The 27,311-nt window shown below is 40.4% G+C and overlaps 1 protein-coding gene across 12 annotated transcripts in view; it reads right to left on the bottom strand.

The window, feature by feature from the left end:
- LOC119860605 (ankyrin repeat and KH domain-containing protein 1) overlaps nt 1–27,311 on the bottom strand; it is a 202,930-nt gene that overhangs the window by 95,395 nt on the left and 80,224 nt on the right. For all 12 annotated transcript variants that reach the window (XM_038414521.2, XM_038414522.2, XM_043520457.1 and 9 more), the window contains exons 3-7: nt 24,796–24,952; nt 19,399–19,546; nt 17,570–17,717; nt 14,133–14,366; nt 3,005–3,099 (exon numbers count right to left, since the gene is read on the bottom strand). In XM_038414521.2, coding sequence (XP_038270449.1) covers nt 3,005–3,099; nt 14,133–14,366; nt 17,570–17,717; nt 19,399–19,546; nt 24,796–24,952 — 782 coding nt within the window. The remainder of the gene's footprint in view (nt 1–3,004; nt 3,100–14,132; nt 14,367–17,569; nt 17,718–19,398; nt 19,547–24,795; nt 24,953–27,311) is intronic.

The raw sequence follows: 27,311 nt of genomic DNA, 5'->3' as shown, positions 1-27,311 counted from the left end.
AGTCCATCACAGCTTGGCTGGCTCATCATGGCACTGGTTTGACTGGGATGGAGTATGGCTTAGCTTCTGCCTCTCACTGATAACATAAGGACTTTCTGTAGGTCACGTGACTAACAAATTGTTACCTTGTTTTGAAAAGGTTGCCTGTGTCACTGTAAATATTGAGAGCAGTGTGCCCTGAAGGGGTATAGTACAAGCTTCCAGCAAGTCTGGCATGGCTGGATTCACTGGAAGGAGTCAGAGAGACAGGGATTGCTGATGCCAAAGGCCCAATCTTGGAGGCCATAGGTCTGCCCATGGAACTATGTGGGTCCTTGGGGCCTGTCACATTAAAGCAATTGCTCCCAGGAGACTGGTTACAAGCAGGGGCATAGGCTAGATCTTGTGACTCTGTGACAGAAGGCAAAAGGTAATTTGTTAGTGAGACCAGGGAGGCTGCAAAGGCCTGATCCATCCAGGCTATAGGGCTCCTGATTAATAGAATCCCTTATTGTGACAGAGTAGGCGAAGACTTACCTTCAGCATAATGTTTTGTAAGCTCATAGTTGAGTCTAGGTCCTCCTAGAAGTTTCTTTAAAGGGGTTTTTGGGAAAAAGGGGAAACTTGAGAAGAGCCGTGGATATCCAAAGACCACAAAGGGCAGTGGAAGTAGAGTGTTCACCTGGTTCAGAATTGCTCCTACTCTTGGTTGGATCTGGTGGCTGCAGCTTCAAGACCACAGTGGAAATGGGGCCAGAACTGGCAGAATGGGGTGCTATTATTAGCACTTCCTAGGTATTACTAGAAAGAAATTTCCTTTGTCCTCTTCTGTTCTATGTTAGATCCAGAGCTTCAACAATGCCTGGAAAGATGGTGTCTCAGCAGAGGCAAGATAACTAAGGAAGCCTGTCTGCACACCAGAAGAAACTAAGTGAAAAACACCCTATATTTGGATTTGATAGCACTTGTCTGACAGATGAGGATACAACCAATTTATCAAAACTTTGGCAGTCACACAATAAAATAAAAATGTAAGGTTTGGTTTAGCAATATCCTGATATTTAAATATTGACCAATATTTCCATTCTTATATTCCTTTTGTGAATCTTCTCCATCAGCCAGTTGTCACTCTGGCACCTCGTCTTACCAGATGGTGACTAAGGCTGCTATTGTGTCACGGATTCTGTGACCTCCATGACTTCTGCAGTGGCCGCTGCAATTGGCAAGCAGCTCAGGCAGTCCCTAGGCCAGTCGCACCAGCTGCAGCTGAGGCAGTCTTGGGACACTGCCCCCCGCAGGATAAATTTGGGTGTGGGAGGTGGCTCAGGGCTGGGGTGTGGGAGGGGGTGAGGGCTCTGAGTGGTGCTTACCTTGGGGGGGCTCCCTGGAAAAGGCAACATGGCCACGGTTCCCAGCAAACGTGAGCTGTGGGCGGAGGCAGTGCGTGGAGCTAGGAGCTTAGGGAGGGACATATCGCCACTTCCGAGAAGCCAGGTAGGGAGCTGCCAGTCCTGCCAATCCCGACCCCAGCACCAGTGGGGGTCCCGGGCTGCCACCCCAATCCCTAAGAACCCCCCCCAGCACCCATGAGGGTCCCAGGCCGTCAAGCACATGCCCCCGAGCATCCAGGGCACCATCCGGGCCGCCCCCCCCACTTGAACACCCATGGCATTCCCAAGATTTAATCGGGGTATAGCACAAGTAATGGACACGTCACGGGCTGTGAATTTTAGTTGACTGCCCATGACCCGTCCATGACTTTTACTAAAAATACCTGTGACTAAAACCTTCCTTTCTCCATGCAAGTCACAACAGCTCCCATCCAGAGCAGGAAGTGACTTACCAAGGGTGCTGGGTGGCTCACATCTGGGGCAGCAACAGGATGGCTGGCTCCATCACTGAAGGAGCCCATGGCAGCTTGGAGTGAACCACGGCTCCTCACCCTCCCTCTCTCCCAGGTCCACAGCCTCTCACTCCCACAGGCTCTGGAGCATTTAAAATATAAAGAGCTGCAGCCAGCCAGGTGTCCAGGTCAGGGGAGCATGAAAGGGAGTCCCCAATGGTCAAAAAAAGAAGGTGGGTAGACAAGCTGGATGCTGTAGGGCTGGGATACACTCCTTCCGATACGCTCCTTCCTCTCCCCACCTCCCCCGGCCCTTGATCATTGGGGACTCCCTGTGTGCCCTCTTCACTGCTGCAGCCCCACTTTGCCACCCGCAGGGGCATGCCTCACACTTTGAAAGCCAATGCTCTAGAGAAACCAACTATAACTGACCCAGCAGTGATACAAAAATTATGCTTCTGCTCTTAATAAGATACACCTCCCTCAAAAACAGCCTCTCAGCATGGGAAGAGGACTCCAGTGTTGTGCTTGTGCCCAAAATTACAGAAACATTTAGCAAAAATTGTGACCAAATTGGGGCAAACGCAGACAAAAAAACCCACAAACCCATTTAGGCCTCAATTCAGAAAATTACTTGTGTGTTTAAAATTATGCACATTCATCTTGCTGAACTGGACTGTAGTGCAGATCACGTTCACAAAGACATCATACAGGTTAGGAAATGCCTAGCATCTAGAATCCAATTTACAGTTAATCTTGCGTTTCCTGACTGAGACATCTGCCATGAGGCCACAAATGCGAACTTGCCTCCTTCCTCAGTGTCTATATAAATGTCAAATGGCAGGAGAAATGGATGATTTTGGCTGCTCAGTCTTCTACTTGGTTGAAGTCTTACTCTGGCACTAAAAGACAGTTGCACCAAAAAGCACATTGTAGGGCAAACTCCATATAACAAAATAACTATTTTTTCCACACAGAGAACTAAATCTAACAGCCAGGCTGCCTTTTGACAAACCACTTTAAAAAGGTATTCTTAGCAAGACAACCCTAAAAAAAATTAGTATTTTTTCCTGATCAGTGGATTAAAAAAATCTCATTAACCAAAAAAGGATTGCTTTGTTCTACCAACCCCTTTTATGCCTCTCTCTCACCCCAATCAAAATTGATTCGCTAAATATTTACCATGCAGGCCTCCATTAGGGCTGTGTGCATCTCATCTGTTTTATGTTCTTGATCAGCTCCAGCTTCAAGCAGAAAACGAACCATATCTAAATGGCCTTCAAACACAAAAACAAAACAATTTGTTACAAACATTAAGAAAGGGTTTAGTCAAAATATTGTAATTTAGGTTTTTGTAGTTTGCTTTTACAAGCCTATCCAATTATAATGTGTAAATACACTGCTATTGTGGCAAAACACAAGATGGACATTCAACTTATAACAGTGGTCTTACCTGGAAGATTTTATCTTCTGGCTATGCAAAGTTGATAAGGTTTTATTTAACATGGATTAGTTAAAAAAAATTCTATCAAAATCCTGTCTTGAGGATCACTTCAAACTATAAACAAAATAGCATTTATGCTCTAATTGTTCACATAGCTTAAGTATTGCATGGATTGGCAAAAAAACGCTGAAAGGTAAAAATCCTTCCAGAGAAGAACAGTATGAAGTTATAAACTTATCTTGAAGTTTTTACTACAATAACTTTCACAGGAGAATTTTTTTTATGCATTGTCTAAAAAGATCAGATTGCTGTATTGTAAAGGTTTCAATCTAAAAAACCTGTAGAGTTGCCACAACTGTTCTTAAAAGCTTTGTTAACGTCACTCAAATTAGTTTTATTTCACTTTCACTTATGGAGCTTTTACATTTTTCTTCCATGCAAAAACAAGTCTATTTAGGTACTTGCACAAAGTTCACTCTAGTATCTGGATGCCTAATTTACTGATGGATTTTATCCTCTCAGCATGCAGAGAAGGCAAGGAATGTTTTCCCTATGTTACAGAAGGGGAGTAGAAGGTATAGGATAGGTTAAGTGATTTCCCAAGAAGATCACACAAGAAGTCTGTGGTTGATGTGGGAATGAACACCCAGCCCAGAGTGTATTAGATCATTCTTTCCTACACATGTTTTACTTAATTATAGGAAGTGGTAAGGATATTATCCTTTAGCTATTCCAGGGCTAAGAGTTCTTTATCATGCAACATTTCATACTATTGTAATCTACCATTTTAAAAAACCTGGTATCTGAATTTAAGTTCTTATTCAATCTGTCCAACTACCATTAAATATTGTTTGTTACCCCCGACACAAAAATATAGGGGGACACCACAACAGCACCTCCACAATTAAGAAAGAGTTTCTAAGAGATAACACCCACTCCTCTCAACTTTAAGAGGAAAGGCAGCTGAAATTTTTGCCTTAAGTGTATTATGATTTTTCTTAGGTGAGAAAAACGTTTTGGAAAGTATGTCCTATTATCCTAATACAGAGCTAGGGAACTTGTAGCTTTGAAAACTAGCAGATTTACCTTTGATAAATCTAATTTTGTAAAAAAGATTCTCAAATATAGATGGTCTAAAATTTTTAGTTTTATCAAATCCTCAATGATGCACATAAAAACTCTTAAAATTCAATTTGGGAGGAAATTTTTTGGAGTTTAAGACAAACGTTTCAATTTTCAGGAGTTGCATGAAGGTATCTGCTAAGATAATGACTGTGAGACCTTGAGTTTAAGGAAGTTAAGTGTCTGTGAAACTTGCAAACTGAAAAAAAGAAATTGCTGAAATAGAAAATTAAGCCCAAGATTTTAAAAGTGTCAGTACAACTTATTTAGGTGCCTGAACTTCCAAAGTGCTCATCCCACTTAAGTCAACAGGAGTTGCTGGATGTTGGGCAGTATGAAAATCAGGCTGCTTATTTAGAAGCTTAAATATGGACAATCAATTTATACAGTTTCTGAAAGTCCTGGCCTGAGAGTTACCACCATAAATATCACTGTTAGCTCACGTAGCCACTTCTCCCAAAAAACTTTCAATTTTTAATAGAGTCTCTAATTTTACTTTTCCCTTCACAGAATTTTTATATCATCCAATGTATTAAAAAAGTTAAGTAGACTTGGACTTCAGAAAAAGTAAAAAACTACAGTAACAGTGGCTATTGGATGCCACATAGGGTGTGCATGTGCCTCATTTGCATGAGAGCCGTATCTTTTGACCAGCAACATCCATTCAGGCTGTGTCTGTGCTCTGCCTGTGCTTTTGCACCTCCTACATCCGAGGGCACATTGGGAAGAATGGTCCTGATCAACTCTCTTGATAGTTCAGAATCCCAGCAGAGTTTGGACTCCAAATAGGGCTGGGACAGAGGGAAGGTCATGAGATCCACAGGTACAAAACATTTAGAAGATCCACAGTTACAACGTAAATAATCATTCTCTGAGTCTTTGTCCATGTAGATCTCACTTGTGATGACTCACTAGCGATTCCAAGAGCACTATGAGAGGATCCATGGAGTCCTATCTAGATTAGGACTGAAGAACGTGTCTCTCAAATTTGACATCTGATCTAGAAGCCAAATCCAGGGTATAACATTGTAAAAGTATAAACTAAACTCCATGTAGCTGCTCTGCAGATTTCAGTAAGGAATATCATTAAGCAACCTGAAGAGACTGCTTGAGCTCCAGCTGAGTGTGTCCTGATTCTTGAAAGGAGGGGCAGACTTGATAACTCGTACGATACTTTAATGCATGGGGTAACCAACCTGCATATCTGAGAAGAGATGAGTTGGCCCTTGTAACCCAAGAACATCTTTGGGCCAACTGGCAGAGGGTACGGGGGCATAGAGTTTTACAGGGATGCCCTGAGCCAAATATATGCATATTAAGTTTACCAAAACATGGCTCTTGGTAGAGACCTCACATGCCAGTAGCCCACTAGTCAGCATCATCATCTTGAAATCCATGAACAGATAACGCTTAAGGACTTAAATATTTCTTCTGAAAATTAATTTCTTAATGTATGAGTTAAGGCAGATCACCTGAAGGTGATAAACCTGCTCCCGTCAGGTCAGAGGGAAGAGACATGTCTTTCTTTCTGGCTAGTCATATGTATATTGTCCACTTCCCAGCGGAGGCCTATTTGCATTACTAAGACTGAAGCTCATGGAGATTGAGAAATCACGAGAGCAAAACTGCAGGAAAACAAAAAGTGCCACGGGTATCTTGTTTACAAGTAAAGAGCCTGTCTTATGAAAGGATCATCAAAGCCAACCTGGTTGGAAAATGCTGCAAAGACTTGGGTGAACTAAACTTCATTAGATAGAAAACTATCTTGTTAATCATGTCTAGTTCTAGAACAGGGGTTCTCAAACTCGAGGTCAGGACCCCTCAGAGAGTCACAAGGTTATTACATGAGGGGTTGCAAACAGTCAGCCTCCACCCCAAACCCCACTTTGCCTCCAGCATTTATAATGGTGCTAAATATGTAAAAAAGTGTTTTTAATTTATAAAAGTGGGGTTGCACACAGAGGTTTGCTATGTGAAAGGGGTCACCAATACTAAAGTTTGAGAACCACTGTTCTAGAATGTGTGTTCTGACTATTTTACATGTAACCATAGTTTCCAAAACTTCCACTTGCTGCTTCTCAATTCTCTATACTTTGTTAAATAAGATTTTACTTGTTTTCACTATAAACATGTCTAAGTGCTATGTCTTAAACGGTGCGGTCAGCCAAAGTCTAACCGGTAAGTTGGGGGTACTATTCCTTTGGGAGCAGTAAATCTCGAATTCTGAGAGTGTCCGGTGAACAAGGCTGATGTATACTTCAGAGAGATACTCAGGGGGCTTGAAGTATGGCTATCACTAACCCACAGAGGAAAAGTGGAGCCTGTATGAACTAAGAGGGGAATACTTATGTTGCCCATGGCTAATGGAGTCAGGGAGTTGACAAGTAGTTCACAACAAGGCTTCCTCACACTAAGGGGAAGTGGTAGCAAGATGCCGCAAAACCCTGGGAAGCTAACAGCCTTAAAGTGTTTTTCCAAGTGCCATGAACAAACAGGTGATTTTCTAAATGGCTTTGTTCTGTCTAGGTAATGAAGAAGGGCCTGGGAAACATCTAAGGTGCGCAGTTTGGCTTCCCCCAAGTTTGAGTAAGGTTTGGGGAAGAAAGCTAGGGAAGAGATGGTTTGGTTTAAGTGAAAGTCAGACACCACATTTTTCAAAGAAATTTTATCCCCATGGAATACCATACAAGGAGTATATGCCATTAGTGCTTGGACCTCACAAGCCTACCTGGCTGAGATGATAGCTACCAGAAAGGCTGTTTTAAGGGTGAGATGGTGGAGGGAGCACTTAGATAAGCATGCAAAAAGGGCTTCCAAGACCCATCAGAACTACATTAAGGTCCCATGGTGGGGTAGGCTCCCAAATGCAAGGAATAGGCCTGAACCAGTCCTTTTAGAAATTTTGAAACAGTGGAATTAGAGAACAGTTATACGTTTGAATAGGAGTGGGGCTTTCTGAAACAGCAGCTAAATGAACCTTGATAGAGCTGATCTTGAGACCTGATAGCTTGAGCTGGAGGAAAACCCAAATGTTGGGGATAGAAACTTTCAATGGATTGAGACCTTATTAGAAATCAACAGATGGAAATCTCTTCCACTTTGATGTATATACTGATTTTGTAGAGGGTTTCCTGCTCTGTATTAGGATTTCTGTGGAACAATCCTTGTCTGATGCATTCAACTAGCCAACTTCCAAGAAGACAAATATAGAAATATGGGTATTGGGGATAGAATTTGCCCCCTACAATGGCTGTTATGAACAGATGCAGCAGAAATTTGAGTCAATACTATCTTGCCTAATAAGGGGCTATATGCATCACTGTGGCCACATCCTGCCTGATGTTCCTTATGACTCTTGGCATCAGGGGAACAGAAGAAAATGCATGAAGACACTGAGGCCAAAGAATGAGGAAAGCATCATGGAGGAACACTGGTCTGGTACTTGCTCCGGGCCAGAAGAGAGGGCATTTGTCATTTTTGTTGATGGAAAACTGGAGCATGTCATCTTGTTCATTGACATAATACACTGAGGAGATGGTGTCTGTCAGGATCTGTACTGTGATTCTTTTCAGAAGTGGTACAAATTCGCTGCAGATTAGACAAATTGTGTTGAGTTTCAGCACTTTAATATGTAATGAGAACTCTTAACTAGATCAGAAATGAGTCTGTAGCTTGTCTGGGTTCCTCTCCACTAGCCACAGAGGCTTATGTAGTGTGTGTTGCTGTGGGAGAAGGGGTTCAGAATGACACCACTTTGCACACAATCTCTGGATTTGCCACTAGTCCAGGGAAGATAAAAAAAGGATTTGGGATCTTGAGGTAAGTATCCATATAGTGTTTAGTAAATTCGTAAACAGATCTCAGGCATCCTTGTAGAGGGCACAAGTGAAGTCTGGCAAGAGGTGTCACACTTAAGTGGACATCATCATATAGCCTATATTTCTTGCTGTTATTGCAGATCAGGGATGCAATGGGCTGAAACCTGTTCAGAGAGCTATGCTTTCATCAGCTTGAAATATAAAAGGTCCTTATAAGTTCTACGGACTGACTAGGAATGACAGATAACTACTTTTATTTCACCTCAAGTCCTGGAGAGTGCAACAGATTGAGGTCTCTGGACAGGCCACTGGATAATTCCTGGGGGATTTCCCTCTCCGAAGCCAATTATCCAAGTAGAGGTAAACTGGCATTCCTTATGTTAGATTGGCTGCCACTACTGCCAGACATTTTGTGAATACTTTTAGGGCTACAGACAGGCCCGGTACTAATAGAGGTCATATCCTACTGTGATCCGAAGATATTTTCTGAGGACCAGATGAATAGCAATAAGCATCCTGAAGGCCAAGAGCCACAAGCCAATCCTGAGCTTCTCCAGACAGAAAGATGGAAGCTAGCCTCACCATTGAGAGTTCGAATGAATGAAATTCATGTGTATGAATTTCTTTAATCACCTTAGGTGCTTTCCCCTCTTCTGGAACTAAGAAAATAGCAAGAATAGAAACTTTGAATTCATGGATTACTATTTCTAATGGCTCCTAGCTGAAGTAAAGAATCTATCTTCTTCCTTCAGTTGTTTCTCAGGAGATGGGTCCCCCAAACAGGGACATAAAAGGCAGATCAGCTTGGACCGAGGACTGAAATTGTAATCTCAAATACCCATTGGTCTGAAGTAATCCAAGTCTATGCCTGAGAAAAATGGGAAAGGTGGCAACCAAAAATAGGGATGAGAACAAGGAAGCTGTGATGGAACAGGTACATGGCTCTTGACTCGAAAGTCAAACTTGTTGATTGGATGGTGATGCAGGGTGGGTGGGTGGGTAGGTAGCAGTAGAGGAGGGGGCTGTCTGGTGTGTGACATGAGACTAAGGGCACATCTTCACTAGCAACGTTATTAATTAAAAACTATAGGTCTACACTGACACTTGGCAGCGCTGAAACTTGCAGCGCTCGGGGTGTGTTTTTTTACAGCCCTGAGCAAGAAAATTACAGCGCTGTAAACTGCCAATGTAGACAAGTTCTAAAAAACTGACTTGGAAACAAAGGCAGTAGGCCTCTATTGTTGATAGGGGGAAATTCTCTGTCTTAACTGGCCCTAGTACCTTAATGATACTTAGTGATGTCAGCACTGCTCTAGAATTCTTTAGGGTGTACCATGATTCATCTGTACAGGGGCTGAAAAGGTCTGATTCTTCAAAGGGAAGATATCCAGTAGTAGTTTGGATTTCTTTGGGAATCTCTCCTCATGATTGTGGCTATGGCCACAGGTGTTCAAGGCTGCTTGAAGAGAGATTCTAGCCATCAGGTAGTTCTCAGATACTACAGATCTCGACTCAGTTTTTGCTTCCCATGGGAGTTTGTCAATAAGAGATTATACAGTTCAGATAATCATACTATGCAAATAAAGCCTGATAGTCAGCTATACAAAGTTGCAGTGATGCTGAAGAACAGGATTTTCTGCCAAGGAGACTGAAGTCTTTGGGGTTCTTTGTCTTTCAGAGTGGACCTAGACAGTCTCAACAGTTTAGATTTTTCCTGAATACTATTACAGGTACAACATGACTATGGAACCTGAAGCTGGGTGAGTAGAAAAATGTATGGTCAGACCAAAGGTCCATCTAGCCCAGTATCCTGTCTTCAGATAGTGGCCAATGTCAGGTGCCCTGGAGGGAATGAACAGAACATAGGTAATCATCAACTGATCCATCCTGTTGTCCCTTCCCAGTTTCTGGCAAAACCCGAGGCTAGGGACACCATCCCTGTACATCCTGGCTAATAGGCATTGATGGACCTATCCGCCATGAACTTATCTAGTTGTTTTTTGAACCCTGTTATGCTTTTGGCCTTCACAAAATCCTCTGGCAAGGAGTTCCACAGGTTGACTTTTGTTTGTTTTAAATCTGTTGCCTATTAATTTAATTTAGTGACCCCCTAGTTCTTGTGTTATGACAAGGACTAAACACTTCCTTATTTACTTTCTCCATAAAAGAGTCATGATTTTAATAGACCTCTATCATATCCCTACTTAATCTTCTCTTTTCCAAGTTGAAAAGTCCCAGTCTTATTAATCTCTCTTCATATGGAAGCCGTTCCATATCCCTAATCATTTTTGTTCCCTTTTCTGAACCTTTTCCTATACCAATATATCTTTTTTGAGATAGAGTGATCACATCTGCATGCAGTTTTCAAGATGTGGGCCTACCATGGATTTAGATAGAGGCAATATGATATTTTTGGTCTTATTATCTATTCCTTTCTTAATGATTCCCAACATTCTGTTTGCTTTTTTGACTGCCGTTGCACATTGAGTGGATGTTTTCAGAGAACTATCCACAATGACTCCAAGATCTCTTTCTTGAGTGGTAACAGCTACTTTAGACCCCATCATTGTATATGTATAGTTGGGATTATGTTTTCCCATGTACATTACTTTGTATTTATCAACATTGGGCAACAAAATGGAAGATGAAATTCAGCCACCCAGTTTTGTGAGATCCTTTTGTAGCTCTTCACAGTCTGCTTGGAACTTCACTATCTTGAGTAGTTTTGTATCTGCAAATTTTGCCACCTCACTCTTTACCCCCTTTTCCAGATCATTCATGAATATGTTGAATAGGACTGGTCCCAGTACAGGCCCCTGGGGGACACCACTATTTACCTCTCTCCATTCTGAAAAGTGACCATTTATTCCTACTCTTTGTTTCTTCTCTTTTAACCAGTTACCGATCCATGATAGGATCTTCCCTCTTATCCCATGGGAGCTTATTTTGCTTAAGAGCCCTTGATGAGTGACCTTATCAAGGGCTTTCTGAAAATCTAACTACACTATATCCACTGGATCCCCTTGTCCACATGCTTGTTGACCCCCCTCAAAGAATTCTAGTAGATGGGAAATCATGCCTCACCATTTACAAAAACCATGTTGACTCTTCCCCAACAAATTTATGTTTATCTATGTGTCTAATAATTTTGTTGTTTACTACAGGAACGGAAGTCAGGTTTACCAGCCTGTAATTGCCAGGATCACCTCTGGATCCCTTTTTAAAAACTGACGTCACATTAGCTATCCTCCAGTCATTTGGTACAGAAGCTAATTTAAATATGTTACAAACTACAGTTAGTAGTTCTGCAATTGCACACGAGTTCCTTCAGAACTCTTGGATGAATACCATCTGATTCTGCTGACTTATTTAATTTATCAATTTGTTTCAAATCCTCCTCTAATGACACCTCAATTTGGGACAATTCCTCAGATTTGTCATCAAAAGAGAATGGCTCAGACCAATGCAAAGCATTCATTTAGTTTCTCCACAATGGCCTTATCATCCTTGAGTGCTCCTTTAGCATCTTGGTCATCCAGTGGCCTCACTGGTTGTTTAGTAGGCTTCCTGCTTCTGATGTACTCAATTTTTTTTTGCCATTACTTTTTGAGTATTTGGCTAGCTATTCTTCATTCTTTTTTGGCCTTCCTAATTACATTTTTACACTTCATTTGCCCGAGTTTATGCTCCTTTCTATTTTCCTCACTAGGATTTAACTTCCACTTTTTAAAGGATGCCTTTGTGTCTCTCACTGCTTTTTTTATTTTGTTGTTTAGCCATGGTGGCACTTTTTTGGTCCTCTTACAATGTTTTTTAATTTGGGGTATACATTTAAATTGAGCCTCTATTATGGATACTGGAAAATGCATGTACCTTCTCTTGCACTACAATATACAGAGTATTTTCTGTTCTCCCTAGCAACTCCTGAAAGGACTTGTAATTTTCAATGAGTGGTATACAATAATGTGGGATAGGGTAGGAGGTTTCCAGTGGATATTGTGGCAAGTCACCTTCTTCCATTTCCTCAATGTACTTCTTTCCTTCCTGTTTTTCTTGATCTCTATGAGGGTCTGCTTCCCTAACGGGGCTAGTAGGTAGTCTGACCGGGGAATAAAATCGGGTATGCTCAAAAGAGACATGAGGAGAATAACTCTGTAGATGTCTCAATGGAGAAGACCATGGAACCCAGGAGGCCCAAGGTGGTGGACCAAAGGGAAAAGTTCTGAGTCTTAAGGGGATGTCTGACAGAATAATACTGGATACTTCAGAGAAGTATGTCTGGATATTCTGCAGGGAGAAAATCTCAAGGTGGGCCCTAAACTGAATCTCTAGTGTCAGAGGGTGGGATATATATTTATTGGGGAATACCATGAATCTGTACATTTTATAAACTCCTTAAATCACACAAATCTAATTACAGGAATGGAAATGTTTACAAGGTCTTCAAGTTCCATGACCAATCCCCAAAGAATCCACACAATGCTTGCATAGCTGGATCTGACTTCATAATGGAGACTGAATGCAAGCTGTCTCACACTAATTATTACAATCTAAGAATTTACAATATCTGAGATTTCGTAGAATTTTGGTTCTGAGAGCCATGGAGTTCCTTTTCATTCAAGGATCTTACATACGCTACTGGCACAGTGGGTAGAGCTTTTAAAGCAGTTAAAGAAATAGGAGAGTAATAGGAGAGTTCATCTGCCACATCTCCCAGCAAGTAAAAAGGAACCCAACAGCAAATGTTTCCTGAGTCTCCTAGAGTTTGAATTAATAGCTCAGCTGCATCCATTTTGTTTAAATACATATATATACACATATATATGTACAAAAAAGTAAGATTTTACTTGACTTTTCGGAAAGTTTAGGAAAATACTTATCAAAGAAAAACCAGTGTTAAAACAGTAGAATACTTGAGAAGTTAGTGTTTTAAAAACTGACTAAAACATTCCTAAAACAAAACTTTGTAGAATTATGGTTGGAAACTTCATTTAAAACAAAGCATTTTAAGAAAGCTAAATGTCTGCAAGTCAGGAAATTGAGTTTAAATTCTACAACCAGCCTCAATTTTGAACATGTAACCTCAGTTCTACCAGTAAAGCCACAAATCTCCTTAATCCCAACTATTTTCCCCCATACTTAGATTTTCAACATGAGCCAGGAGATACTCCCATATTCTCCATCTACTGACCTGCAAACCAACACATGTTACTAGGAGAACCTAATCGCCTCCAAATCCATATTCCTGCTATGCTCCAGAGATATTACTTCTACCCTTAACATAGTATCAAATAAGCAACACCGCTCCATGATTTGCCATATAATCCAAATCAAAAACATCCAACCATTATCCCAACGTCAAGACTCCTAAAATGGTTTTGAGACCCTACCATTACAGATAAGCACTATTACTTGTCTTCCACCACATATGGCTGCAGATGCCTAAGTATCACATTCACAACTGGGGCATTAGTACTTTCTCTATAAAGGAGAGACAGATAGCATGTGTATAGGACACCATTTGAAACAAGGTTCAGAGTTTAGAAAAATGCAGTTTTTGTTGCAATAGTGATGGCCACAACAAAACATACAGTTCTTATGCTGTGTCAGTGTCATTGGATGGAGGGTAGGTGGGGTATGTTGAATATGAGAAAGTTGCAAACAACTCCAGATTTCCTGGCTTTCACATTTAGCTTACTTTAAACTCCAAATTAGGAGTTTAAACTTCCAAGAAGATATGAACATTAGAAAACTTTCAAATTAGGTTCCTGATGGTATTTTTTGAACCTTAACAAAAAGATTGCCTGGGAATTTTAGTTAGATTCCAAGCACAAAAATCTAACAATGTCATGTGTGTAATACAAGGATCATCAAAAAAATACAGCCACCTAAAGTTTCTTCGCAAATGAAGGTTTAAATACCATACCTTTATAGCATGCTAATGTAAGTGCACTTTCTTTGAACTCATTGGAATGAGTGTTGATTCCTGCACCATATTCCAGAAGTACTCTTGCAACCTCAACATGACCTGCACTGGCTGCTTCCATTAAGGGGGTATGTCCATTTTCATTATGATCTTCTATATTAGCACCTGCTTTCAATAGCACTTTCACTATGTCAACGAATCCCCCAGCGCAGGCATAAGTGAGTGCTGTGTTCCCTAAGAGAAGATAAAAAGAACATACAGTAAGTAACCCCCTCCTCTTTCACCTAACCCCAACTGTAAATAAATGAAACCAAAACCTACTTTAAATATATAGAATTTTAATCTACTTAAGTATTTATACCATAAATCAGGGGTTGGCAACCTTTCAGAAGTGGTGTGCCAAGTCTTCATTTATTCATTCTAATTTAAGGCTTCCTGTGCAAGTAATACATTTTAACGTTTTTAGAAGGTCTCTTTCTGTAAGTTTATAATATATAACTAAACTATTGTATGTAAAGTTAATAAGGTTTTAAAAACATTTAAGAAGCTTCATTTTAAATTAAATTAAAATGCAGAATCCCCCGGACTGGTGGCCAAGACCCGGGCAGCGTGAGTGCCACTGAAAATCAGCTCATGTGCTGCCTTTGGCACGTGTGCCAAAGGTTGTCTACCCTTGCCATAAATCAACCTAGCAGACTTTTGCATTTCTCTCGCTTATGATTTCAGGTGAGGTAGAAGAATCAGAAACAGATCAACAATTAGACAACTATTTTACTGAAACACTGCCCTAGTTCTAGGACTCCTTTTATCAGCCTAAACCTTCTATGGCCTATGTTATCCTCTCTAGGAGCCCCAGAGACACTCAATGACCCTTTTATCTTTCATCTCATTCAAATGCTATCATTCCTGCTTTGTTTGGCCTCTGCCTTCAGTAATTTATATGCTGGTAATCTCTCCCAGCCAATACAGTCAAATTCTGACACAACTGGCTCACACTTCCCTCAGCATTTTTCACCACACACGTTCTTTGTTTCTGTCTTTGCCCCTAACCCATCATATTCTTCCTGTGTAGAATGTGTTAATAAGAAAGCTTCCTATATTTCTCGATGCTTTTGGTATCCCTGCATCACTTGGTTTCAAAAATTGGCCACATTTTGTCTATTAGCGGTATCTCTTAATTACTGCCCAGATGAAGTTTAGCTTACTTTTAATACTACTCTTTCACCTTCCCATACCTCCCAAAATTCCACTTTTCCAAAATACCTTCAACAGAGGTTTGGGTTAAGCCCTGGTTTACTTGCTCAAACTCACTATTTCTACCAGTGACTTATAGTATCCTTGAAAACTTCTGGGTTTCATTTTCAGGAAAGCATTCTGGTTATCTCAAGCACCTGGAGTCCATTTCAGCAGACTACAGATTCAACTTCTGCTCTTCAAAACAGCTCATTTTCCCTCTTCAGAGCTCTTGCACCAGACAAGCAAATCACAGATATAAACACCTTTCTCCAATTGTTATAAATTACTCAAGGGGCCACTGAATCACCTACTACTATTTCCTTCCCATAGACCAGTGGTTCTCAAAGTCGGTCCGCCGCTTGTTCAGGGAAAGCCCCTGGCGGGCCAGACCAGTTTGCCTGCCGTGTATGCAGGTTTGGCTGATCACGACTCCCACTGGCCATGTTTCGCTGCTCCAGGCCAATGGGGGCTGCGAGAGCCCCGCAGCCGCGACTGGCCGAACCTGCGGACATGGCAGGTAAACAAACTGGTCCGGCCCACCCAGGGCTTTCCCTGAACAAGAGGTGGATTGGCTTTGAGAACCACTGCTCTAGACCACTAGTTCTCAACCAGTGTTACACAATAGGACTGTGGATACACAGAGGTCTTCCAGGGGGTACATCAACTCATCTAGACACTTGCTTAGTTTTACAAACAGGCTACAGAAAAAAAACACTAGTGAAGTCAGTACTAACTAAAATTTCATATAGACAATGACTTAAATTTGTTAGTCTCTAAGGTGCCACAAGTACTCCTTTTCTTTTTGCGAATACAGACTAACACGGCTGCTACTCTGAAACCTGTCATTTACTACAATGACCAATGAAGTATTTTATCAGCTACAATTGGTTAACAACATGGTAAAAGCATCCTGATTGGTTGTTAATTAAATCAGAATGTTTTAACATCATGTGCTTCAAAGAGCCACAAGAGACACATTAAAGAGCCACTTGCGACTCAAAGCCTCAGGCTGAGTATCACTTTTCTAGACAATAGCAACTCCTTCCTTCAGTTCTGCAATAACTGCATGCCTGAAGCTTATTTAAAATTGGCTTTCCTGTATTTATCCTTTAATGCAATGTTTATACCACCCTTGTCAGTCTTCCATCAAATAATTTGCCACAACGCCATTTGCTTTACATGTAATTCAAGTTTGGTTAATTCTCTATCATGCAAAATAGTGTTTCGCATTTCAAAAGTTGTTTAATAGTTTCCTATAATATTAACAAAAAACAAGACATGAACATTAGAAAACTTCCAAAACTACCCTAAACTGACACAAATGCAAAAACTTCTTGCAGAAAAAAGTATTTGGGATCACTACATAGGGTTTTTTTGTTTTGTTTTGTTTTGTTTTTTGCTATGGACAGGGAATGAACAATGCACTACACAAAAACCTCCTTAAACTTTTAGTTTCCAGAAACAGTATTTGATCAGTTTTCAAAATTGATCATTTTTTCACCCAGCCAAATTAAAGAGCTGTACGTATCTAACTATAAAAATAAAAATGCGAGTCTATATTTCAAAGTCATCTTTTGAAACCCTATTTCACTTTAAGCTTGCCAATAGGGATCTGAATAAAATACATTTAAAAAGGGCAAGTGCTTGAACTACAAAGTTTGAACAAAGGGTTAAACTGAAATTTGGGCTAAAAAGTATCACATAAGAACTAAACAGTTCAATCAAAATTTCTTTCTTGATATATGGAGGAAATGGTTGGCTGTATTTTTGCAAGCGTTTCCCCTTAACATAAATCTTAAGGAAACTGCAGTTCTGGTAAGTATTAGTTACTGAATTATTATATTGAATATATCTCAGGCTTAATTTGTTCCAATTTGTTTTACTGGTGATCCTACTTCACATGGGTCTTCAGTGGATAAAATGCCTTTTCATTAGAATTAACATCAAGGACTAAGGAAGAGCCATCTGTTTTCACTCAAGTGTTCAGTTTCAACTGAACAATGATGGCTCCTGTTGGTGCCATGTAAGTTATGATTGCTTTACCCTTTGAATTTAAGTAATTTGTACTGTATTTTCTATTAAATGAAAGCACCACGTACTTAAAAAAAAAATCAAATAGTTCAAAACATGCAAGGAGGAGGCTGGGACTGATTGGTACGTGCTAATCTTGTTAATTCACCCAGTTGCTGTTCCATACTTACCTGTTGAAGACTGGGCATTGACATCGGCACAATGAACAAGTAGCAGTTTTACAATGTCTACATAGCCTCCACTGGCAGCTGCCATGAGTGGAGTTATGTCTCCTTTATTCCCTCGATCTTCAACATTTGCATGCATTGCTAGTAGTACCTGAACAAACAAACAGAAGTTCATGAGGGGAGTCAGGATATGTCTATACTACAAACCTAAGTCAACCTACAGCCACCGCAGTAATTATTGTGGTAGTACATGTCTACACTACCCTCCTTGGGTTGGTGGTGCACGTCCTTACCAAGAATGCTTCCACTGACCTAAGAGGGGCAGCATGGGGAGCTGAGAGCCTGGTCTGGCAGCTCCAGTGGCAGCTCCCTTCCAGAAGTCTGGCTACCCTGCAGGCTTCTGGGTGCGCAGTGGGCTCTCTCAGCGCCCCCCCCCCCCCAAGGGAGCTGGACACCCTTGTCAATTTCACAGCTCACTGTGCCCTGAAATACACAAGACTGCCTGGCTCCTGGCAGGTGGCTCTCAGCTGAGATTGGGATCCAAAGGCACTCCGGCTTCTCGCCCTAGCTCCCAGCTGGGATCGGGGACATACTTGTCAATTTTATGGTTCCCAGCATGAAATTGACAAGAGAGCAGAGAGACACTGCATAGCTCTAATTACACTGACATAAGCCTTATGCCTCTTGTGGCGTTGGAATTATTATGTCAGAGTAGCAGGGCACTTATATCAATGGGAGGAAGGATGTAGTGTAGATATTGACATAATTAGGTCAACATAAGCTGCCTTACATCCACCTAAATATAGCATAGACCAACCCTGAAAACTATTCCTTTCTTTCTTTCTCCCTGCTCCTTTTAAAAGCTTTGTATCACAGCAATCCTACCTTCGGTAAAGAACTAGATATGGATCTGTCCAGAGCCAGTCATGATTGCTACTTGCATCTGCCCAAGTGAAAAACTTCACTGTTTTTCTTCCATATTTTTCGCATGTTACAATACTTGAAACCAAAAATATAAGCAACGACTGCAACATATAATTAACGTTTTCAAATACGTCAGATAAAGTGTAGTTCTACTCAAAGTGAGGTTGTTGCAATTGAGATGTGCTACATTTATGCATTAATGATTCCAGCACAAATTTGTTAAATTTACTTGCAAAGAGGCTTCTCCCAATAAACTCATCTTGGGATCACCGAGTCAAGCTAGGTGCTTTCTGGGTTGTGAATCAGCACCAGTAATAGCTATCAATGGAGCTGAACAAGTGTAACTGAAGACAGAATTTGAAGGTAATGCAGAAGTGAACTGGAATTAGAATTTAGTTAATGATGCTGATATATTAGCCAGAACAAAGTCCCATTTTTGGAAATGACTGAGTCATTATGCATCATAAAATATTAATGTAAGATGAATTTTTTTTTTTTTTTTTTTTTTTGCTTTGCACTCACCTTTAAAGTGGCAGAATCTTAGAATAACTATTTGGCAGCACAGCTTGATTATGTCTGGAGTGATGTGCCTGGAAGCTACTGGCAGATCATTTGAAAACATACAAGATGTAATTTTCAAACAAGATCATTCATGTTGTAGCATGTCTTGTTGCCCCCTCCTCTTTAGATTGAGGGCTTGTAAAAAGCATATTTAGTGGAAAACTGTCTGAAAGGCTGTTGAGCATGCAATAAAGTGAACTGCACTTTATTTTACTTCATATTCCTTTTAGAGTACAAAATACATTCTAATCAAAAGCACTAAAATGTTTGGGTTTTAAAGAGTTTCAGGCATATAGCACTATGTATTTAAAGTCTCAGTCATAAGTGATTGTGTATTTTCTACTTACTTGTGCCAATTCATAATACCCAGCTGAACAGGCCAAGCAAAGGAGACTCTCCCCTTCTTCTGTATGTTCATTTACACTTCTTCCTTCATCCAGCAGCTTCCGTACAGCATTCACATCCCCATCAGAGCATGCTTCTGCCAAACTGCGACTGGAAAATTATTTATCATACAATGAACACACAGGAATAATTCTACAACAGACAGGTAGTGAGCTTTCTGATAAACAGTAAAATCAAGGTATATAGCAAAAGACTTTTGCTTAATTGACATGCTAGTTTGCCTTTCGATATCACTTTCTGAAAGACACTTTCAAAGTGCTAAACAGCAAAGTGCTTTTCAAAACAAACAACACCTCAACGCCTCTGTGTAGGAGCTATTATTCCCTTTCACAGATGGTCTAATTGAGAAATAAAGGCTCTGTCTACAGCAGGAATTTGCCCCGATTTTGAAAGAAGTGGCTAGTTACTGACAGAGGTCCATTGGTGCAAATCCCAGGTCCAGACAAGGAAAACTATATTATGTACCAATATAGCCCATCCCAGTTTGAAGCAGAGATTCTCCATTAGTGCAAGTTGCAGCTTTCCTGTGTACACTTGAGGTTTATACTGGGGCAGTTTTGACAGCAGCTAACCACTGACTGCAAGAATGTGGCAAATTCCCAGTATAGACAATGCTTAAGAGATTTGCCTGAAGTCACTTTGAATACTATTGCAGAACTAGGAACAAACAGATCTCTCAACTGCCAGTCCTTTGCTTTTCTATTCCTACCACCTGAACTATTTTATTGGAAAGAAAAAAAAACTAAATAAGTAAATTTTTTTTAGACAAAACATTCATATGACAAATTATCCTTATTTGATTTTTTTGGACTGCCAAAATTTTAACTATACATTTAAAAAATACCAAAGAAATTCGAGTCACTGAAGTTTGCAGCCTATCTGGAATATTTAATTATTAAAATATGCCTATTGGATAGATTCATTATTTTTAACATTCCATCATACTGGGATACCTCGACTAACACTGCAAGAAAGGGAGATGGGTGGATACCCTGCAACTCCTTCTCATTCAAACCCCAAATCTGACAAAAAGTAGGAAGTCTAGAGAAGTTAATGTACCTCTTACATTCCAAAGTGAAAAAGCACCAGTGTAGCAGCATAAAATATATTGGAAACTGACTGACGTGCCAATTCAAGAAGGATATAAAAAAAGGGCAAAGGTCCTTACAATGTATTACTATTCTTTAACTATCAAGCAGTCAGCCCCCAGCTCTTGTCACCATAAAAGACCCAAGGCTCAGGAAAACTTAGTCATTACCTTAAACAGCTACAAGAGCCAATGGGAGCTGCAGAGCTAGTGCTCAGGACTGGAACAGTGCACAGCGCCCCCCAGGCTGCACCTCCAATAGGGATATAGGGAGCCTGCCAGCCTTGCCAAACCGCCCCAGAACACCCACGGTGCCCCCCAGGCCAACCCCGAACACCCAAAGTATATAGGGTATATAGTACAAATCATGGAGAGGTCATGGATTGATTTTTTGTTTAGTGCCCATGACCTGTCAATGACTTTTACTAAAAATACCTGTGACTAAAACGTAGCCTTAGTCATGATTACCAACACAGATAACTGTAGGATCAACTCCAGCAGAACAATCAGAGTGATGTGTTCCTGCCAGTGCATCTTATTTATAAGGCATGGAAATTCGCCTTCAAAGTGAGGACTGGTTGGCACAGAGGCATAAAATTCAGAAGAGAAATTGGGCCCATTTATTTTTTCTGACACATACACAAGCTGTCTCCAGAGCCTCTCCTCTATCGCCCTCAGTGTATAGTCTTGGCTAGAAAGAGAAAGTTCATTTGTTAATTCAGGAATATATAAGAATTTCCATTTCCAACTAAGTACCAAAGAATTCCAATTATTAAACTACACTCTGAATCCCTATAAGTAATTCTCACTTGAGAGATACACGCTTCTCCGACAATGAAAGCGTTAGTAGCTGCCAAATAAGGACCCTTTGAGCCGGGCTGGTAAGGAGGTGGAAGTCATTTGCCAGACTGAGCTTTTTGCGATTCCCTTCAGTGACTACAGCAAACATTTAAATATAGGATTAACAATGTAACGTGACAGCAACTGACATACTGGATCAGACTCTTGATCCACCTAGTCGATATCCTCTCTCCAATAAAAACCAGCACCAGATGCTGCAGAAGAAGGTGCAAGAAACCTCATAGTAAGCAGATTTGGCATAATCTACCCATCAGAAAGGTTTTATCCCAATCCTTAATATTTAGAGTGGCTTCAGCCTTAAGCCTGAAGTTCTATATCCTTTCCAAAATATTTTTTGCATTAATTCAAACAATTCTGGATGTTCTTGTTATCCAAATACATATCCAATCCCTCTCAAAATTTTATGAAGTTCTTGGTCTCTGACTTCCTGTGGCAGTGAGTTCCACAATCTAGTTACATGTGTAACGCTGTTGCAAAAAAAGCAAACATCATTCTGTGATGTATAAGCAGGAGTGTTGTAAGCCACATATGAGAAGTAATAAGCATTGGCCTGCTAAACCCAGGGTTGTGAGTTCAATCCTTGAGGGGGCCATTTAGAGATCTGGGGCAAAAAAAACTGGGGATTGTGCCAGCTTTAAGCAGGGTGTTGGACTAGATCTCCTGAGGTCCCTTCCAACTCTGATATTCTATGATTCTATGAATTCCACTTTTAATTCTTCTGCTCTACTCCGTGCTGATTAGGCCTCAACTGGAGTAGTGTGTCCAGTTCTGGGTGCCACATTTCAGGAAAGATGTGGACAAATTGGAGAGAGTCCAGAGAAGAGAAACAAAAATTATTAAAAAAGTCTAGAAAACATGACCTATGAGGGAAAAACAGAAAAAACTGGGTTTGTTTAGTCTGGAAAAAAGAAGACAGGGGGAACATAACAATTTTCAAGTACATAAAAGGTTGTTACAAGGAGGAGGGAGAATTGTTCTTCTCAACTGGAGGATAGGACAAGAAGCAATGGGTTTAAATTGCAGTAAGGGAGGTTTAGGTTGGACATCAAAGAAAAACTTCCTAACCGGAATAAATTACCTAGGGAGGTTGTGGAATCTCCATCATCGGAGATTTTTAAGTGCCGGGGACTGGACTAGACTAGACCTCTTGAGGTCCCTTCCAGTCCTATGATTCTATGATGAGTGAAAAAGTACTTCCTTTTCTCAATTTTTAATTTACCACCTACCTTCCGATTTCATTGAATACTCCCGTTGCTCTTGTGTTATGAGAAAAGGAGAGTATAAGTTCCCCATCTATCTTTTCTAGACCATTCATTTGTTTAATCTTTTTGTACATCTTCATCTCCCTTCAAAGGTAAAACAATCTCTCCCCCGTCCCCATGAAAACCCCCCAAACTCTCTTCCTACAAGAGAGTTTCCATGCCCTTAATCACTCATCATCCTTTTCTGAACCCCCTGGAACTCTGCAATATTTTTGAGATAGGGTAACTTATTGCAGACGGAGGTCATACTGTGATTTTTTTTCATTTAGAGAAATACTCTAAAATGCAACTGTGTATAGATTCAATCATATTATCCTAATCAAAGCAAATATTTTATACTAAGAATTGGCTGTATATATGGCTCTGTATTCAAGCCCACCTATTAAGGAATCACACTGAAGCTGAATCTGCTCATAGTAATGACTATGAAAAACAGAAGTTACAAAGCAATATGAATGATTATGGATATTGAACTTGCTTCTAGTTGACACAAAGAATATAACTTCTCCAAACTCTTCCTGTTTGCTATCTGCTCAAGTATTGCCCACTCCCTATGCTATTCTCAAGACTAAATGATTACCAGTATGTATATTATTTTAATGATATAATTTAAAAAAATTCACATAATCAACTCAGTGGGCTAAATGCACAAATTCTTCTATGGCTTGTGTTATACAAGGTCAAACTAGTTGATCATAACTAGCCCTTCTGGCCTTAAGCATCTACAAAAAAAGAAATATAAAAACACTCTTGCAATACACTACCCCATTTCTTCCCCCAGATCCTCATGTTATGGATTTACATGTACGTTATTTGTTTAACAAATAAACTCTGAGGGGAAAGGGACCTAGTCCTATGTTTGAAAAAAGCCAGGCACATCTATGATGCTATAACTGAAGACTAAAGATGCTATAATTAAAAACATCAGACTTTGTAGATGCTAAAGAAATAGAGTTTCTGATTTAATTAATTTTTATGTCCATTTCTAAATTCCTTGAACTGTTCTTCAGGAACAGTACCTCAAATCTTACACTTTTAGTTCTGCAGTATGTACAACACAATATTTCAACAATTATTCAGGTTTCCTCCAGGCCCACATACAGTACCACCTTAATGTCAAATATCTGAGGGGAAGCTGACAGACATCTCGCCCCTTAACTTTCAAAAGCTGAAAGTAGAAGATACTGAGGCTTCAGCAGCTTAAAGTGACACTTCTCTTTCCCACTGAAGGAGTGATGTGAAAGCATGCTTCCTTGGGACTTAAGACAACCACTTGATTCTGGAACATTGGGGGAGTCGTACTCTCCTGATTAATCAAGTTGACAGATTAATCAGATTGTTTCATGGACAAGCATTAGGAAATTAAATTTTTCCCTCCAAAACCTTAGAGCAACAGCCTCCGGCAGATTACTATCCTATCAGGACTACCCCAGACAATGAGCTATCTATCCTCTAGTTTCATAAAAAGACAACCCTCGAAGCTGCTGTGGCAGTAGTTCTGGCAAAAAAAAAAAAAAAAAAAAAAAAAAAAAACTAGCATCTCTGGGTACATCTGTACTACACTTAGAAACCAGTGGGAGGCTCATGCCTACTGCTAGCGCTCGGGCCAACGGGCTGTTTAATTGTGATGTAGACATTTGAGGTCAGGCTGGAGCCCAGGTTCTAGGAACCTGTAAGGTGGGAGGATCCCAGAGATTGGGCTGCAGCCCCTTAGCCCAGGCCCAGCCAGCTGCAGGTGTCTAACTGCAGCGTAGACATACCCTCTGTGGGAATGGTGAGGCTGGCTTTCCATTATAAGCAAAATTTTGTTTAAGAAGCTTTTTGTACAGGAGAGACTGACATCACACACCAAATGGAAAGAAGGGAAACTTTCTCAAAATGTTAAGAGAAGGAAGGATGCACAATTACACTGTCCTTGCTACAGTCCCTAGCTAACAGCTTGAGGTAAGGTGTGCAAGGCTCTGAGTTTTGAGAACATGGCTGCTGCTGCTACTACTAACAAGGGATTTATGTGACCGAGGTGGGAACTGAAAAAGTAATTAAATCCAAATGCAAAAAATTCATTTTCAAATCTACAATTTAGATACCATAATTTAAGTTATATGAAAGTGTAAGCCATTATTACATACTTGTCCACTTGTCCTGCATTGTGATTGTTCTCTGCTCTCATCCGTGTCAATGCAGCAGCAGCTTCATCCAACGCACAGCTGACAGACGAAGTCAGTCTTCGGAGCACCTCAGGATCTGCGAAGGCTTTACCATCGGCAGTGGACAATTTACCAATTCCTTCAGTGTTTGTTCGTTCATCAGTCAGGTTAGTATGAAAGTCACACAAAAAAATGCAAAGACACTATTTTAAAATTTCAGTCACATGCACTATTAGTAAAAAAAGTCATCTGCAAACATGCTGGAAAAATCAAATTAAAATAACTTAGCATTTTTTTTTTTACAATCTGAAAATTTAATTATAGCACATCAGCAGCAAAGCTATGTTTATTTGCATTTGCGGTTCTATTATATGTCCCAATTTCAAGCTTATACCTTTTGAAAAAACTCCTGGGGTGGAGAACAAGCATGGGAAACAAGTCTAAAAGTGAATGTCTAAGAAGCTTTGATGTAATGCCATTTGGCTTCTTTAAGATTATCTGAATTTGAAGAACATTTTTCCACTCCAATTTTTCAGATGCCTCCCCCTTCCCAAGTTCCCCACATTAAAAAAAAAAAAAAAAAAAAAAAAAAAAAAAAAAAGGAAAAACTTCCTGAGGATCTAGTTATCAACAAGGATAAGTACTTAACAAGCTTGAAAAAAGTTTAATTTAAACCATTTGTTTGATCTTCAAGGAGCTTAATATACTGAAGTGCAGAGAACCAGCTAAAACCAAAAAGTAAGTATCTTACTGCACAATGTAGTAAAAAGCTGATTTTTTGAAGGGACCGTGTATAGTCATTTTTAACCCCAGTAAATTTTTGAATCAGTTTCTTTAAAAAAAAAAAAAATGAAGTTTAGTACCAGTTGCGTAGTTGACCTTTATGACACAAACTGATACACTTCTGAATCTACAGACTAGCATACAACAGCACCAAAAGAAAAGGAAACTTACCTCATTAATCTCAATGCCTCTCAAATGCCAACCATGAAAACTTTTTCACTGCTGATACCACTGTGTGGTACAACTATATAAGCTTATCCTGCATAGCTGGTTGTACCCAAGGACATAGACAGAGGTCAGGCCCTGTAAACATTCTGGCACAGTTGTATTTGCAGCACAGACTTAAAACTTCAAGTACTAACATGCAACTAGTCAAATGTCTGGTAACATACGGAATTACAGTACAATAGTTCACAGCAGTGGTTCCCAAACTGTCAATCATAACCCACAGGATGGCCCTGAAAGAGTACCAGGAAGGTCATAAGACACAGGGGAAAAAAAAAAGATGCAAGTAAGCTTCTAAACAAACAGCCACCAGAGCAGTGCCATCTGCTGTTTGAGCATTAGGATATGTCTACACAGCATTTTGGACTGAACCTCCCAGCCTAGACCCAGAGACTCAGCCTAATGGAGCTCATGTTAGTGCTCCCTTCTTATATAGCTCTATAAACAGCAGTTTGAAGTTGTGATTCTGGTCGGGGTTCAAGCTCTGATCCTAGGAAAGAGGGTGAGCTTCAGAGCCTGAATCTGCTGACCCCAGCTAAAAAGCTTGCTCCAAAATGCTGCATAGACCATACCTATAAGCGCTCTCACACCAACAGCTGCAGCCAGCCAGGAAAGCTAGGAAGTGCCATCCGCTGCCAGAACAATACACTCAGCAGCAGCAGCAGCATGCCTTCCTATGGCTAGCAGCAGGTAAACTGTGATTGTGGAGGATGCAAAAGAAATGCACGAAGAATGGGAAAGGGAGGGAGACTGATGGAATCCCTTTCTTCCAGCACATGGGGCAGCAGGCCAACTAAAAGGATCTAGTGAGCTGGATGTGGCCCTCAGTTGTCCAACCCTTTTTTTTGGTTTGGTGTTCGAGGGCTCCCAGGAGACAAAGGCCCTGTGTGAGTGCACATTGGTTAATTCAGGCCTGGCTACCCACCCGAAATTTTCAAAGTAAACTGTAAAGATGGAGTGTTCCTTTATGCAAAACCAACCTGACTACTAAGGTATCAAGAGGGTTATGTGAACAGAGGTGAGTTTAAAGGGGGTCAACAGCATGAGCAATTTGGGAACCACTGGTTTACACATTGCTGAAAACTAACATACCCTGATTCAATGGTAGCAAAAGTAGGTCATCTTTAACAAGCTAAGCAACAGAGTGGCTCGAGTAGCTATTTAATCACAGATGTAACCAGGGCCACACCTGAAAGATAAAACCCCTGTGAAAATGATTCTGGACAACACATTTCAGAAATTTTAATATCTGTCACATGTACGCCTTCTGATTCTTTTGATATTCAACTATGTTTTCTATTTTTCCCTGCTCATAACCTTGAGTCTAGCATTAGTAACCATGCTTTAAGAGTAGTTTCAAGTATCATTCAACGAATCACAAATTAGAGACATAAGAAACCTATCACAGCATTCAATTCACCTCCTCACCAGTACAGGGATCCATGGTTATAAACCCCAGAGTCTTACCAAATTTCTTCAAACTGGAAAAA

Source organism: Dermochelys coriacea, chromosome 8 (assembly GCF_009764565.3).
Source record: "Dermochelys coriacea isolate rDerCor1 chromosome 8, rDerCor1.pri.v4, whole genome shotgun sequence".
In the NCBI taxonomy this organism is placed as follows: Eukaryota; Metazoa; Chordata; order Testudines; family Dermochelyidae; genus Dermochelys; species Dermochelys coriacea.
Note: the sequence above shows the minus strand (reverse complement) of the source record. Positions and strands in the feature narration are given on the sequence as shown.